Raw genomic sequence first — 17,761 nt, 5'->3', positions numbered from 1 at the left:
GTAATAAGAAAAAATGAGCTTGGAGAAGTTTGAAGAGTAAAAATGGATAAAATGAGATAAGGAGAAAAATGATGGTAAGACATGAGATTTTTTTTTTTTTTTTTGATAGAAATTGGCACGATATGGAACTTGGACGAAGTAAGTATCCAAGGCCCAAGAACTGTCAAACCCGCAATATATTAATAAAAGAAAAAGTAAATATTTAAACAAGATGAAGGAGAACAAACAAGAAATGGTAAAACATGAGATAAACACGTTTATGTAGATTTTTATTTATTTATATATATATGCTCGACATTTTAATTTTTTATTATGGATTTACTAAACATTTATCAGCTCACAAACATATTTCTCTAAATTATGTTTTGTTGACCACAAAAATATCAAAGTAGCCTATAAACCAAAATAAATATATATATATATATATATATATATTAAATTACATAATAATACAGAAAATTGCAAAAATGAATAATTATTCTTTAAAATACTAGAACCTGAACTCCTTAGTTGCAGAATTGCTTGAATTTACTCCTATAAGGCAAGAGTAGTTTAACTCCCAACAAATCAATAATTATTTTCTTCTATTTCATAAAAATATTTTGAACATAAATAGAGTAATCAAAGATACATATACGCAAATAATTAAAATCGACTTGAATAGTTACAGACTTCAAGAAGCTTATGCTAATAATCTCGTGATTGAGTTATAATGTAAAAAAAGCTTGGAAAAAAGGATTCATTTAGATTCATTTAGAGAATGTGACGAACCTCGAACCGGAATAATTATAAAAAAAGATACATGTAGATTAAGAAGAATAGACACAACCCTCCTCCTTTATCCGGGCTTGGGACCGGCTGTGTAATAATACAACAAACACAGGCGGAGTTACTGTTTCTTCAGCTAGTAGTAAGCAAAATGACCTAAAAAAAATCACTAGATGTAGAATTGGATACTTTGAGGATTGTTGTATATTTATATATATATATAATGATAAAACAGTGCCTGTATTCAGTGTTGTAAAAAACCTTCAATAACAGGGTTAAAATCAAGGGAAATTTTTGTGCATTTGATACTTTGAGGATTGTGATATATACCAACTTCAGGTCATAATTTTTAATAGAAATTTCTACCGATTGAGAGCAGACACTGAATTTCATCTGGACTATTATTTTGAAATTTATCTTCCATCATGTCTTTCTTTTTGCTTTGTTTTCCCTAAATGAATTACATATAAAATTGTGGTGAAGGTATTCCTTTTTGTTTTGTTTTCCCTAAATGAATTACATGATAAAATTGTGGTGAAAGCATCCGCCTAATGGTTGAGAATATACCTATGATGGGTTCGGATGACATGGAATGGGGCTTTTTCTTTGTCATTTACTGTAAGTGCAATTGCGCAAATTTTTTGAAAAAAAATTGATTGTGCATAATCCACTATGCCATAGTTCAATACATATTTCAAAAATTTCCTCCAACTTTCACTGTGTTACTAAAATATTCTTTCTTGTTAATAACTAAAACCATTAGTACAATTGCGCAATTTTTTTGAAAAAATTACTTGACAAAATTGATTGGGCATAATCCGCTGTCATCAACTTCAACAGATATTTCTTTTTCATTAACATCTAAAACCACAAGTATCATTTTATCACAAAAAAAAAAAAAAAAAAATACCAATCTTCAAATTGTCAAAACCCGAAACGTTTTTTTTTTAACTTCATCCTTTTTTTACTAGTTAAGTTAGAGCAATCACTCATTTTGCCACGAAAAATACCAATCTTCAAACGAAGGGTTTTTTTTCGAACTTCATCTTTTTTTAGAGCAACCATTCATTAAGCGATAATACCAAACTGACCAGTACCATTTTGCCACGAAAAATACCAATCTTCAAATTGTCAAAACCCGAAATGACGGGTTTTTTTTTTTTAACTTCATCCGTTTTTTACTAGTTAAGTTAGGGCAACCACTGATTAAGCCATAATACCAAACTCAAAAGGAAGCAGGAAATGGTGAATTCAAGCCATAATATGAATGAAACATACCAGACAATTAAGAAACGTCCACCCCAACAGCTATTAACACTTGAACCCCTGCAACCATAAGAAAATTTAATGCAAAAATCAAACAACTTGAAATAATTTAGTACATCCTCAACCTAAAAATATAATAAATTTGCCAAAAAAAAAAATCATATAGCATTAAACTTCTGCTCGCTCTTTGGGTGTCTGGAACTAAATTAATTATATCAATAATCAATAGGTTGGTGTTGGTGTTTAAACCTCACTTAGATTTCAATCAATCAACTTCAAAATCCACCATACCTGCTAAACACCATTAGTTACTAATTAATTTTTCATTCTTAGTAAGCCGCTTTCAATCTTGCTCATTGATTTAAAATCGTCTTTCTTGATTTCGACCATGACTCACGTCACATTGTAACACTTCAGTTAATGATGGATAATAATTAAGCAAAAACCTAAACATTCATGTAAAGTTTATTTTTAGACGTCAAAAATTGAGTTTTGCCCATTAATTGTATCACTGGCCTTCGAAACTGTGTCCTTTCCATACAGAAATATTAGCAAATATTGGTACGACGGAAATATACTCTAGATTTCTTCAATTCATCAAATTTTACATAAAGAATTTCAAGATAATGTACCATCACAAACATAGGTATCAATTCCATGATTTATTATATTCATAAGATTTCACTTGTTTGTACTTAATAAATGAAACAATGCATGTCTGTACAACCAAAAATCAAGTGGCGAAAAATGTCATGTGAGCGCAAACAATAAACTGATTTTTGAGTTTCTAGGAGAAGAAACTCATCTGCAGCAGAGAGAAGAAATACAAGAAGCAGACAAGAAGAGTCAATACTTCATCTTCCGACCAGTGGGCGAAAATTCAATTGAAAAGAATAACCACCACGGCCCCCATAACCCAGGATTATTGATGCATATGATTCACAACCTGAAACAGAACAGCATGCATCAATGCCCACACAATGCAGTATATGCAAGGATAATCTGCAGAATCATTAGTTGAAATGCACACCTAGAAGCACTCCATTTTTTACCGACAAAATAAATGAAACAGCGAGAAAATTAAATTTAAAAGTTCCTTATATTTTCTATTTATTATCAAACAGTAGTTTAGGGATCATGGCATGTGTGTATCACACTAACGACCATAGTGTCATTTAGGAAGCAAATTTAAAATTAGGTATCTTACATACATTATAACAAATTAAGAAATCAAATCCTCAATATGACTTGGCACAAAAGTTCAAAAGATAAAGAGGAGTTTCAGGTTAAATCCATTGTTCTAAAAATCGGCCCATGCTCCGCCTGGGCGGGGATTTTTAGAACACCGTCCCGATTTGCTCAAGTCAGTCGGCATAAGTCGGTTTACCGATTTTTGGCCACCCAGGCGGTCATTTTTAAAAATTTGGCCATTTAATTTTATGTCAATTTTTTCAATTTTAAATAACCAAAAATTAAAAGAAAATAAATACCTAAAACTACCAAATGTTATTTTTAAGGATATTAATATTTTTTCGGCCCATTGTTATTAATGTTATTTTGTTAGCACATTTTTATTTTTGAAGGACATTAATATAACAAATATTAAAATGTATATGTTTTTCTATCTTAAATATTTTATACTATTATGTTTACACAGTATAATTCATATTTTAATTGTATTTATATAATAATCGATTTATTAAAAATTATAAAAATACAAATCGGATTAATCCCTGACTAATCCCTGATTAGTCCCCGGAGGCCCTATCCGCCTGACTAGCACCTAGCTTTTTTTTACAACCTTGGTTAAATCATGTGAGACAAATTTGGTTTGTACATCAAATGAGTTTTTGGAAGTCCAGAATTGCTCATTCAGGTTAACAATGAAAGTTCAAGCAAGCCCTCATCTAGAACGTATCACAATTGATTTGATTCATTACTAGCACCATCCATCCATATAATGCATCGCATGAGACTTCTCAGCACATGATAATAAAAGTTTAAGTTCATTGGTGCATCCATGAAATTAATAGCTCTCAGAACTACGACAAACATCTATTTATCCATTATTTTCAGCAGAAGAGAGAAGAAATTCCGGACACTTGCAAACTTGCAATGTACATCCCTGAACTAAAAAGTCCGAGCTGCTCACCCACTTAGCCTCCAGGTTTTCTAGTTCCTATTACAGCTACTGAAGTGCACCAGCATCCACTTGCATTAACAAGTGTTAACAAACAAGCTATGAACCACCAAGGCGAACTATTACCATAATAATTGACCAAAAAATTGCAAACTTGCAATGTACATCCCTGAACTAAAAAGTCCTAGCTGCTCACCCACTTAGCTCTAGGTTTTTCTAGTTCCTATTACATCTACTGCAGTGCACCAGCATCCACTTGCATTAACAAGTGTTAACAAACAAGCTATGAACCACCAAGGCGAACTATTACCATAATAATTGATCAAAAAAGAAAAGCTTTGACCTGACAAACTAACTATTCTACTAACAGTACAAGGGAGTTGCCATTACGATAATAAATGTATGGGGCATAAAAACATATGTATTTGTTCGCAACGTAATTAATTTTTTTGGCTTTTAGATATTTCTAATATATTAAATGGCCTCAATTAGTTTTCTTTCAAGTTCACCTTTTCTTTGAATTTCTTTCTCAGTTTGTAGACATCATTTTCTTTCAATTTATTTTATTTTGTTCTCAAGTGTTTCCGAGGCTGGTATTGTTTTGATCGTCGGAACCTCAGGAAATTTTAATGTATCTTTTATTTCCAACAGTCGTTTGAATTCAGAAGTCAGTAGCAGCACTTAGTTTAATTTAATTCGATAGTCTGAGAATACTATAATTCTCTGGAGCGCCCGCATTTTCCAAAAAAGAGCCAAAAAGTATTATAATCTGACACATTTCAAATCAATTGAGCAGGATTTAAATAGTTTCTTTCCTCTAAACTTTACATCTAAGTTAGACCGCAAGACTTCGTTTAAACCTAGACATCTGGTACAGAAGATGCAAAAAGGCGCTAGAGCAAGCAAAAGAGGTTTTTGCAAACTTAAATTCAGCTCAAGAAGAAGACAAGTTGTTATATAAAGCCTTCTCACAAGAGCATGTAACATAACTAGTGTAGTCAATCTACCAGACAAAGATATTGGATAAAACAATAAACCTAAGCATAAGTTATAAGAGTATTCAGCTTTATTAAAGAAGTGGAGTGCTGAGTAACATACAATTCATGATAAATCCTGCGAAAATGCTCTCCTGCCAGTCAGCAGCTCATCCATCTCGCCCCGTTCCCAAGAAAACTTTCAAAGAGTGTTTATTAGGAGAGATCTTGAAGTCAAAAGTACCTAGCCAACTCCTCCAAAAGCATCAGACTACACATGAACAAAATTTAATAATTAGATCGTCATGAAGCAAATTTGGTTGACAGAAACAAGTAAATTCTAGCAGATAAACATAACCAAGTTTTATATATTGAAACATTCTACAGTGGAATAAATTTAATGAACAATCCTTGTATGCCAGAGTTTCCATTTAAATTCTAATGCAACACACTTATTAAGTAGTTCCTTCCATCAAGGATGTGCATAGAAAGCTTAAAGGTTGAGGAATGCAAATATATAAGAAATATCAAAAGAAGTTACAGCATACTTGTATATGAACTGTTCTGGTCTTTCTTCTGCTCACACACATGCGCATTTCACTTCTATATACACAGATTTCAAGGATAGTTCTTTTTGCTTTCCTGATAGTATAGCCATTTCTAAGATGGACCATATGCCGGGGCTCATTCTCCCTCATTAAAGTTCAATTGCTCAAAGCAGAATTTTCTCACTCAAGGCTGAATCTGCCAGTTAAAGAAAATTGAGGGTTTAATAAATGCAACAGTTTCATAAAATTCTACATAACCAAATGTTCAGTTGAAAAAGTCATTCACGGTTTCAATTGATGTCCAAAGTTTGAATATGCATAGCCATTACATGCAGTGATATTGAAGAATCCATGACCAAAACTAAATAAACGACTTTGAGACAAAAGATAATGTGTTATTTCACATACTATAAAGCATATGGTATATTAAGAGAGACAATAGACATACACAATAAAAGAGTCTTAGGAAAAAGATTGTGATTGCATATGTATGCTGACATCAGTTGATATCCACCATACAACATGAGGAACATAATTCTTAACAAGGCCTACAAATGTATTGAACATGATTAAGAACTTACTAGAAGGGGAACTCCGAGCACCTCCTAATTCAATGATCCACGACACCTAAACAAAAGAGTCATTAAAACAGATTGATATTACATAACCAGAAAACGCAGTACAAAAACACTACAGTAAATTTGACAGCATACAGCAGTTCTTACTTCCTAGAACCACAGTTGCAAGGTATCTTATTCTCCTCTAGTGGAAATTTGTAGTTATAAGTGATCTCTTCCCCAGCAGCTATATGTCGTTTTGCATAAATGAAAATTTTTTTTTGGCCTTCAACACTTATGACCTTTGTGTAGCAGTTGGGCTACAAAAAGACAGTAAATTTAGGCAAACGAATCAATAAAGTAGTACTACTTTTAGTCAAGACTAGAATTTGAGAAGTAATTGTGAATATACATCGCAAGAATGGTTTACGAATCTAGCAATTCCCCCACGCTTTGTAGCATCGACCTGAATATGAAGGTAAAACATGCTTTAGTTAGTTTCTAGTCCTTACAAGATCATAGAAAACATGATGGAAGAGAAACAATGGAAGTAACCAATCTAGAGAAAAATAAATTCATAATGAGTATCCAACCCTAGGAAACATAACATTTGTTATAGGATAGACATTAGCTTTTGGGGTTGCCTCCATCAGATAAACTAAAATCTATTTAGTAATGGTTTGATAGACATGTAAAGAAGCATTTCATCTCCAACCATTATCACAACGTAAATTGTCAATGATAGAGATGTTCAAAGGCTATACTGTATCCACTTATATTATATACAACAATGACAAGTAAAAACAGCCTCAACCTGCTATAGCCAGTCCATTAACATATTATGAAGAAATATATCAAATAAAAGGAATACGAATGTCAGTGTCTGTGTGTCACTCTAAAAGTCCTTGAACATAACCACAAGTAACTGCGGCCTAAAAACAATAATTGAAGTTTTGCGAGCTCAGGCAGGTTAGGGATTGGGACAAATATGAGATAACAGGCTTCTGCAATCTGGGTATTAAGATCCACGTGCAACAGCTAGGCTTAATAGCCAAAATCCCATTGAAACCTCAATTCATTTTTGCAAACAGAAAAGGAAAGCGACACCACATGTAAACAACAACCACAGAAAAACATTGGATCACTGACCACATAACCATCATCAAGTCTGAAAAGATAACTGCTGCCAATTCCCATTTTCTCATAAAGACATTCGCGTATATCAGATATCTGGAAGGCCATGAAAAAGCAAATCATGAAAATAAAATACAGAGGAGAACAAATAAACTAAAGGTAAATGAGATGAGACGCAATGAACAAATAAAACAGGGAATAAATAGATAAAGCAACTTAGTACAACTTTTAAATTAACGTACTTGAACCAGTAAATAAGAAGTCAAGTTAAACTCACTCGAGGACGTATTAGTTCACCAACATATTCAATTACGAAGTCCTCAGCTTCAATGGGTTCCAGTGCAACAAGACCCCAGTCATGAATCTTGCTTTGCTGGAAACGTAGACGCTTTTTTCTTGCCTAATAAGTCATACAAATAATTATAACAAGCAAATAAAATACGAGATATTTAGAGATAAATAAAATTTTCAATCACCTTCAATTGTGTAGCTTTTAAAAGGTCAGCACCTTCAGCTGCAGCAACAAGATTTCGCATCTTCACCCTGTTTGTTCTTGCGGATAGAACTTTACCATTTGACAACTGAGAACCACAAGTCTTAGAAACTGAATAGTTGTCATGAAGACAGTGAAGTCCCCTTTTACGTGCTCTTTCAGAACGACTAGCATTAACTGACCATGTGTGCCATTCCTGCCCATTGATTGAAGTCCTCGCACATCCATCAGATCTAGGGTAGGGATTTTTTTTCCTGGATTTCCGTGCCTTGGTCTTATGCACAGTGACCTGTTTGGTTTCTGCTTGTTTCATAGTACTATCGGCTACTTTCAGAATCTTCACAGAATGTGAGGCTGACCCATTATCCACTGAAAGCTTCCGCTTAAGCTTTCCTACTTTAGTTGCTATTCAGAAAAATGACAATTGTTTCAGATTGTGAACTCAGAGAATTATACTAGAAGACTTGTTCATATGAGAATGACAAACTGCTTACCCTCCACATTCTTTTTGGAATGATCATGTGTCCGTGCTTCCAAGATTCCACCATCATGGCCATTGCTATTAATAGCCTTCTTCTCACCATTGTCAGGAGCCTTACGTAAGTTTGAAACACTCTTCCTACGCCTTTTTACAATATCTTCAGTTACCTTATTTTCTGTACAATAAAGTAAACAACAGTTATATGAGACCAGAATAGCGTAGACATTCTTTTGGGGGGAAAAAAGATATTATACTAGAAGACTTGTTCATATGAGAATGACAAACTGCTTACCCTCCACATTCTTTTTGGAATGATCATGTGTCCGTGCTTCCAAGATTCCACCATCATGGCTATTGCTATTAATAAGCTTCTTCTCACCATTGTCAGGATCCTTACGTAAGTCTGAAACACTCTTCCTACGTGATTTTACAATATCTTCAGTGACCTTATTTTCTGTACAATAAAGTAAACAACAGTTATATGAGACCAGAATAGCGTAGACATTCTTTTGGGGGGAAATGATATTATACTAGAAGACTTATTCATATGAGAATGACAAACTGCTTACCCTCCACATTCTTTTTGGAATGATCATGTGTCCGTGCTTCCAAGATTCCACCATCATGGCCATTGCTATTAATAACCTTCTTCTCACCATTGTCAGGATCCTTACGAAAGTCTGAAACACTCTTCCTACGCGATTTTACAATATCTTCAGTGACCTTATTTTCTGTACAATAAAGTAAACAACAGTTATATGCGTCCAGAATAGCATAGACATTCTTTTTGGGGGAAAAAAGATATTATACTAGAAGGCTTATTCATATGAGAATGACAAACTGCTTACCCTCCACATTCTTTTTGGAATGATCATGTGTCAGTGCTTCCAAGATTCCACCATCATGGTCATTGCTATTAATAACCTTCTCACCATTGTCTGGATCCTTATGCAAGTCTGAAACACTCTTCCTACGCGATTTTACAATATCTTCAGTGACCTTATTTTCTGTACAATAAAGTAAACAAGAGTTATATGAGTCCAGAATAGCATAGACATTCTTTTTTTTGGTGGGGGGGGGGGGGGGGGGGGGGGGGGGAAGATATCACGTACTAGGTGTAGGAACTGCCTGCTTAATCTTCATTAGTTTGCAACTATTATCATTTTTCGCGAATGATTGATCGCTTGGTGAGCTGGTCTTAATAGATTTTAAAGCAGCAGCATTGACAGATAATTCAATCTGGCCCTTGGTCTTTTTCTTCTTCTTGGGAATCGGAACAAGTTCAATTTCAACATTCTTATCAGCATCTTGGACAGCACTCTGCTTTCTTGATTTCTCGACAGACCGGTGTTGTAAACCTGTCTCAACTGGAATCACAGACTGAGATGACGACCCCAATTTCTTCCGGATCAATTTCTTCTTGCGGTAATATGTGTATTTATCACTAACCAAAGACAACAAAGTAGAGTCCGAACTCTTCAATTTCTTTTTTTCTTCCCTGGTTTTATCTTGTGAGGTAGTAGCATCTTGTTCTTCATTCATATTAAATGTCTCCCCCTAAAACATTTAAGGAAATAAAAACTCAAAAACATGGATACTTCAAAGCTCAAAAAAAGCATATAAGACAAACAAAACTATATAGAGGACCAGAGATCAATTTTACACCTAAAGCAAAAAATAAATAAATAAATAAGGGATTGAACAACATTTCCATACCACGTCAGAGTCAGGTTGAACAATTCTTTTCGGAGTATAACGTGATTCAAAATATTGCTTAAGAATACCATCAATATACATCAATTTCCATTCTTTAAGAACAGCTTCATGTAGTTTTTGCCTGCATATTGCCAAAGCAACATATTCTCTGATCTTAGGAACGGACTCATCGGACCACGAAGGTCGATATTTGGATATAACTGATGGCACAAGAGTTCTAGCAGTGTCTTCAAATCCAGGTTGTGGGGTCTCAGCCATGTTTGGTTCATCCATCAAATCATTGGCATTTAACAATGATTTTTCAAAGGCATTTGCTGTCAAATTGGAGAAATGATTCTCAAATGCTGATGAATCGAAGGTACTTCCAACTTGTGAACTTTCAGAACCATTTGATATCTGAGCAGGCATTTTATCCGAGTCTGACATCATTTCTTCATGCAATCCTAAAGGATTACATTCACTTGTCAAGCAACAGTGAGTGGAAGATTCAATGTTCACCTGCAGCATCAAGGAATTAAAAGCATAAATAGTTGCAAATAAAATTTTGATGAAAATATAGAAGTTTGTTGTTCTCATATTCTTTTACCAGAAGAAAGAAATAAAGAAATAAAGGAGAGATGTTGGAAACTCCAAACTGCTACCTGATTCAAGTCATCATCCGAGAATTTAACTAAATTTTTGACTTCCTCTTCAACAAGAAATTTAACATATTCATCCAAAGATAACTTTGTGGACATATGTAGCTCATCTTCCACACATTCTAAGATGCACTTCATGTCATTGTATAAACTCGTCTTCAGTTTGGATGACTTCTCTTCCACATGCACAAATAAAGATATGTTATGCGATTGTGCACATGTATCTTTGTCAAATGTCACAACATCAACACAAGGAGGACAATCAACACTGCCAACTGAGGAGTCCTGCCCAGGAAGCAACTGTGAAACATTATAACATCACTTCAGGAGAGTTAAAAGAACCAATATTAATATAGTGCAGTAGCAGCATTGATAGTAAACTAAAAGACCTCTAAATGATGATAACTTCATACCAGTTCACAAGGTAGCTTTCCAGTCTCCTTGTTATACTCCTTGACACTACTAGATATTTCAATCACAGGATGGGCAAACCAAAGTTTTCTTTTTCTCCAGGATGTAGAATACTCTGCTATGGCATCATAAAAGACAGCATTCCACATGACTTCCATGCAATGATCAAAAACCATTCTACAAACAACTGCATTCGTATCCAAAAAATTATCAATGCTCCCAACAGTTTTTATGCTCCCATGACACTGCTCTGACATCTCATCAGCATGTGCCTGATCAGACCCGTGGTCCCCCGTTACAGCTGCATGTGCAGGAGCTTGATGATCGATCCCCTCGCCTGTAATTTCAGACTGAAACAACAAATAAAAGAACATAATTAAGTTATTAATGCCAAAGACCTCTAGCTCCCTATGTTGCACGGACACAGACACGGAAACAGACACAGGAAACATTATTTCTAAAACAAAACCTCCATAAAATAGCCTAAAAAAAAGGACACCGACACAAAATGGACACAGACAAGAAACGATACTAACTAGAAGTGTCCGTGCAACATAGATTAGCTCCTTATACTTATACATTCATGCATTTGCACAATTACCACTCTTGCATCTGTAGAGCAAATCTTGGCATCTTGATAGTTAAGCTTAAGACTTCTCTGCTCTTTCTTTTCATTAAAGAACTCTGAGACAGCATTGCTAATTATCTCATCTAATGCAACTCTACGAGCTGCTTTCATTAATCCTGCATGCAGCTGACAGGAAACTTCTTCAGAAATCTCAGATATGAAGCTGCATAGTGAGCCAGTCTCAGTTCCAGAAACAGCTAACGATGTCAACTCAGGATTATCTCTTCTCATTGCCTTGATAAGAGATATCAATTGAAGTGGACTAAACTTATTTTCAGCATGATATATCTGCCACAGAGAATAGTTTTAAGCTAGAATTAGAAAAGGCAAAAGTAGCAAGGAGCAATAAAAAAACTGAAAGTGTATATATACATACATACACACACACACACATATATATACATACATATATATACATACATACATACATATATATATATATATATATATATATAATTGTTAAGAGCAGTATTCAAGGAAAAAAATAAAATATATAAGGATAGGATATACACCTCAAACAATTGCAAGGACCAGCTTACCCACAATGTCAACAAAATAGAAATTACGAATAACATGTTCATTTTCACCTAATGCCAACAAATAAAAATGGTGCAATATTTATACATTTTCACAACATCGTGAACTAGTATTTTCCAACAATGACTATCAAGAGTCACCAAAAATGAAAGGAATCATTCACACAATGTCCAATCCCTAAAACTCAAAATTTACAAGAGACAAGCACATAAAGAATCTAGACTCCCGCTTCATGAACAAACAGGGATGGTTTTCAGAATAAATATTAGAAGCATCTCAGTCAAACAATAATACGGCAATCTGATAAGATTCACAAAATCCTACTGAGAAAAAACTTAACTAGTCCCCATAACCCTCAAATTTCAACAAATAACAGAACTCGGAACAGATATAATAGTACCTTGGGAAAACGTTTCAGGAAATAAAAATATTCATGGAGTCGAGCAATTTATCAAACTATATATAATATCCCACAACAATACTATGATTCCATAGCTTACTAGCTTACCATTAATGAATCTTGGACATATCCATAGTGGTTCCAAGCATAAAGATCCATAAAAGAATGTGGTCCATGTTTCCTCCCTCCATCCTCAAACATCCAACAAGAGTCTTCCTGTGACTGATACAAAAATAAAAGAAACCATAAAGAGCCAATAGATGTGTGATATAAGAACATGAAGCGCATAAAAGAAAGCAAGAGATGGAGAGTTTTTCTGAATGGGTCCTTAAGTATTCTAAAAGAAAGAAAAGGAGTTATGAATACCATTAGTGATAATGCCATTTCTTGGTTGGCTGCCACGAAATTTGACATTTGCTGATTGCAGCCAGAAGTATTGTCATGCAACAGTGGTCCGGACACCAACTGTGTATCTGAGCAGAGAGAAACTGAAGTAGAATACGGAACCATACCTTGCTGCCCATGTCTAGCTGAATCCATACTAACAGATGTAAAAGAATTGGAAGGCATGGATATGGCTGAGATGCCAGCACCAACATATGCAAAACCAGTTGCAATGTGGTCAGGAAACAGCTTGAAGTACTTTAAAGGCACAGGATTAATTATGGTCCCATTTAAAATGGGATACACAGGAAGATCCTCAGGCAGGAAACCAGTAGACAAGCCCTCATACAATTGCTGTTGAATATAAGGACCACACATTTGTCGATTTTCATTAACATACATCCACCCACTCACAAAGGAAGCTGGTGCATAACCAGAGTAGTTCTTATCCAGGTAGGGCATTGCTGTGCTTCCGGCATTACTGGACTCTGAAATATCACTACTGTGGCCATTCAATTGGCAACGCATCTCCAATGCAGAATTAGAACAAATCTTTTCCTCCAAACTGCAGCAAGATGAAGAAGAACGAATGGCATTAGAGCACCTGAACAAGCACCTCCATAATTAGATGATAGTAATAACTATAAAGAAGTTCCAAAGAAGTAAACAATGGGCTGTAGTTAGGCAAGTATGCATTACCCATGAGATGAAAATTCCCTGGCGTTGAACTGCGACGATGTAGCAACATCATCATAGTTGCCAATAGCGACGTATGTATCTAGTTCTTGATTTTCAAACTTCGAAACTTTCAGCCTCTTCCTCGAGAAGAAAGAATCGCCATATTCCTGACAAAGGAATGACGAAGAAACCATGGTCCGAAATAGACTCTCCTTCAAAAGCAACCTGTCCCTGATTAACAGATAAAAACATGAGTACATAGAAGAACAAAACTCCAAAATTTTAATTTGAAATACTGCTGGTGTAAGCTTAAACTAAACCCTAAAAACGAAGAAAATAACAAATTGATCCCTAAGTGAAGAAGCATGGTCGGAACAGATAAAGAAGATAAACAAACTGATCCCAATACACACAAGCAAGAGAGGAGATGAAGATCAGAAAGGTAAGTATCAATATATTAAAGAGTATTATTCCAAGCTGAGTATATATTTAGGCGTATGACTTATCAGAAACAATACAGCAATTTGCGTTTCCAACTCATGGATCTGAATTCGAAAAAGATATATCTATATATATAAATTCAATTTGTTGACGAAAAAATGGATCCCCATATACAAATATCAAGAACAAAAGAGCTAAAAGGAAATTGGGTTCCCTCCGATCTACCTGGCGGCTAGTTGGGGTGGCGACGGCAGTCGCGATTCAGGAAGTGAGGGAGAGGACGTCTCTCTCACACATGGGAAGGAGGAAAACTGGGAACCATGGATATGTTTATCATCATTATGGAATCGGGAGCTGATCGATCTCGGCCGCCCGCATCTACCAGTAAATAAGAAAATACTTTTTTATTTTTATTTTTATCAGACATTTTTTTTTTTTTTTGAATTCATGAGACATTTTTATTTTTATTTTAACAGAAAAAAAAATACATTTTTAATAGCTTGATTTTGTTGTTGATAAATAATTTTTTTTAAAGAGCTTGATTTTGTTTAAAGAAGTACACAAATTAAAAAGTTGAGAGAATAATTGAATTATAGTGATTTATAGGGCTGTAAATGAGACGAGCCGCTGATGAGCAGCTCGGTGGTCGGCTTGATAAAAGCTCGGCTCGGCTCGTAATGAGCTGCTCGTGAGCACGATTTGCTGGTTCGGTTCGTAAACGAGCCGAGTTTGAGCAGGTCAAAGTTCGGCTCGAAAGCTTGCGAACAGGTTCGATTAGAACATTTATGAACAAATTTTAGTTTTGTAGTAAACTATATAGCTTTGTGTTAGTTTACAAATATGTAACTTAATATTATTTCATTTGCTATTAGATGAGTTCGTTCACAAACATAATAAATGAGTAATAGACGAACTATTTGTAAGCATCTTGTTTATTTATTCACGAAATTTGCTATAATTAACGATTTAGAGCATCTCCAAGAGACTCTTAGTGAGCTCTCTAAAAATAATATAAATAATTGACTCTTAGTGATTTAAGAGTGGCTAAGATATATCATCTCCAACAATGCTCCTTATATTCACTCCTGATTTATTATTTTATTATTAAGATTATTCTTTATTGTTACATTACCAATAGTGTGAGGAGAGAGACACATCAAAATAAATTATTAATAAAAAATAAAGTTAGGAGGCACTAAGAGGTGGAGAGAGGCTCTCTATTAATAGAAAGGATGAAGAGGCTCTTAGTGATTTGAGGAGTCACTAAGAGGCTGTTAGAAATGAATTTTCATTCTCACTCCTCAAATTTTAACTTAAGAGCCAACTTAAGAGGCTGTTGGAGATGCTCTTACTTACAAACAATTAATGGTTAGATAATTTTCTTAATGAACCAAGTTTAAAAAGGATTTTGAACTCGAAACAAGCTCGAAGCTCGGCTCGAGCTCGTTTATTTTCTAATGAGCTGAGCCGAGCTTGAGCAAGCCAATGCTCGGCTCGGGCTCGAGCTCGTTAATTTTATAGCGAGCCGATCTTGAGCAGACCAAAGCTCGACTTGGCTCGATTACAGCCCTAATGATTTACATCATTACTTCTTTTCAATTTATAATATTAATTAGGAATATTCGATAATGGATCGAATATTATCTGTCCGTAAAGGAAATGGATCGAATCAGGAGTATATGGATCAGGGGCGAATCCAGGATTTCTCCCCTATGAGGCAAACAATACAACTAAAATAATTTTTATCCAAAAAATAATAATTATAGAAAATCAGAGATCAAAACTCAAGTTCAAGTAAAATAGTAGTAGAAATATAAAATCAAAATTCAAGTAAGAGCAAAAAAAATACCAAAGCAAAGAGGCAAAGATCGGAGATGGAGTGTCGGACCAACGATCCAACTACGGAGGGATTGGCTGCCGATTTTGATTTAATCTTAGTTAGGATTAGGGATTTCAATTTAGGCTTAAGAAGAAAGAGGAATTGAGGAGGAAGAACTAAAGAGAGTAAGAGAGACTGGTGGTTTGTTTTAGGACCTATTTAGTTTTACATTTAAATATTTACTTTTTATTTTTTATTTTTGTTGTAAACAAAACGATGTAGTTCTAATTAAATAAAACGACGTCGTTTTTCTTTAAAACATAATTAAAAAAATAAAAAGAAAATATTAAATTTAAAACCATTATTCATCATCAATTATAGAACCAGTAAACCTTAAACCCCCATTGATGAAGGGGGGCAAAACTCTAAAACTCAAAATTAATACCTGGGTTAAAAAAAATACAAATGTTAGTACCCTCATACTGGATTCCCCCCTGATACGGATAATTAAGATTAAAATCCAATTATCAATTATAAATAGCTGGTTATAACAATAACATTAACCTAATGAACTAATCTTATTGATAACATCATGATTTATTCCTGAAACCATTACTCATTAATATATGGGATAAATATATAATAACGAAGAAATAGGAGGGACCTACAAACAAGACAATCGAATCTCAATATAAAATTCATCTTCGTAGATCTTGTCACATGAGATACGATACCTAGAAGATACGACAAAAGTAGAGCAGGTTTAGATCCCCCAGTGATATTTATTAAAGGATATGTTATTCTTCAAAGAAGGATGTTCAGCATTGTATCTCGTTGGCGGTTACAAGGAAATCTAAAAGAAGCCTGTATACCTTCTCAAATAGAGTAAATGCACTTAAACGAAGATTGATAGTCATTAATAGGAGTAATGACGCCATTGCTTCATTAAGGCTCAATTAATGCTAGAAGGTTATGAAAGAGAGTATATATATCCTAACACATGTATATTTCAGGTACGTTGGTTGCCTTATCCCAACACTCTTGTCAGTATCAATTATTCTTTCCCAATATCATACTAACTTTGTCATCAGAGGATCCCCGACCGAACCTAACGATACCTCTCATGGAAGGAATTACGGTCAAGAAGGATAGTGTAGTTATCAAATTGGTGCAGTGAGCGTGGAACTCTACATAAAATAGAGTTTCACCGCGAATAGCAAAATGGCATGCGAAGGGGTGCTACCAACTACTGGGAATTTTACAGTGCCCACACCGATCACTATAATGGTTCCTTCTTTAGAGACAGATCTAATGGGAAATTTGGATGATGCATCCTCGTCCACCCTCCTAAATGAAGCGGAAGTTGTTCTTGCTGCTCATATGAGTCAAGAATCAAGGAATCGCTTAATTGAGACACTCACGAACTTGGCCGCAAGAATTGGGACACCTGCCCCAGGCCAAACCCCCCTAGTGTGTTGCATAGATCTGATAGTTTGCGTCCGATATTAAGGCTAAGTGAACATATTTCTAGTAGCTTACATCTTATTCTTTTGGGTGGACAGCTTGCAGGTTCCCTTCTAGAATTCTCCTCATATATATGCCACCAGGGATGACGAGTCCGCCAATGTCATGAAGTATTGAACCCATCTCTGGTCTAACCAGAAACATGGACAGACTTGAGATTCGAAGAGAATTATTCAAAGATGTAGACATATCGGAGATTCGAAGAGAATTATGGTTGTTTGATC

At 34.8% G+C, this 17,761-nt stretch overlaps 1 protein-coding gene across 5 annotated transcripts; it reads right to left on the bottom strand.

Moving 5' to 3' along the window:
* Positions 1-2,677: 2,677 nt before the first annotated feature.
* LOC136235493 (histone-lysine N-methyltransferase ATXR7) lies at positions 2,678-14,563 on the bottom strand. Of its 5 annotated transcripts, none has more exons than XM_066025196.1 (22): positions 14,420-14,563; positions 13,775-13,984; positions 13,058-13,679; positions 12,800-12,913; positions 11,728-12,042; positions 11,129-11,476; positions 10,719-11,015; positions 10,078-10,575; positions 9,474-9,918; positions 9,210-9,368; positions 8,931-9,092; positions 8,654-8,815; positions 8,375-8,536; positions 7,864-8,285; positions 7,665-7,787; positions 7,403-7,483; positions 6,666-6,719; positions 6,422-6,573; positions 6,278-6,323; positions 5,697-5,892; positions 5,273-5,419; positions 2,678-2,980 (listed from the first exon to the last, which is right to left on the bottom strand). In XM_066025196.1, exons 2-19 carry the CDS (start codon positions 13,945-13,947, stop codon positions 6,302-6,304), a joined length of 4,311 nt encoding a protein of 1,436 aa, XP_065881268.1. In that variant the 5' UTR covers positions 13,948-13,984; positions 14,420-14,563; the 3' UTR covers positions 2,678-2,980; positions 5,273-5,419; positions 5,697-5,892; positions 6,278-6,301. The 5 variants fall into 5 exon arrangements, with proteins under 5 accessions (XP_065881268.1, XP_065881270.1, XP_065881271.1 ...); XM_066025198.1 differs by having other exon boundaries at positions 10,719-11,000; XM_066025199.1 differs by having other exon boundaries at positions 13,058-13,640.
* Between the last annotated feature and the right edge of the window lie 3,198 nt (positions 14,564-17,761).

This window comes from Euphorbia lathyris, chromosome 7 (assembly GCF_963576675.1).
Source record: "Euphorbia lathyris chromosome 7, ddEupLath1.1, whole genome shotgun sequence".
NCBI lineage: Eukaryota > Viridiplantae > Streptophyta > Magnoliopsida > Malpighiales > Euphorbiaceae > Euphorbia > Euphorbia lathyris.
This window is presented reverse-complemented; position numbering and strand designations above follow the sequence as displayed.

Bases quoted from the DNA above. Each gene is read 5' to 3' on its own strand.
- LOC136235493 (XM_066025196.1), bottom strand. From the start codon at position 13,947: ATGGTTTCTTCGTCATTCCTTTGTCAGGAATATGGCGATTCTTTCTTC. The intron at 9,369-9,473 runs GTACGTGATATC...TTTATTGTACAG, and splicing joins GCAGGCAGTTCCTACACCTA to AAAATAAGGTCACTGAAGAT. The intron at 7,788-7,863 runs GTGATTGAAAAT...ATGACTTATTAG, and splicing joins TAAAAGCTACACAATTGAAG to GCAAGAAAAAAGCGTCTACG.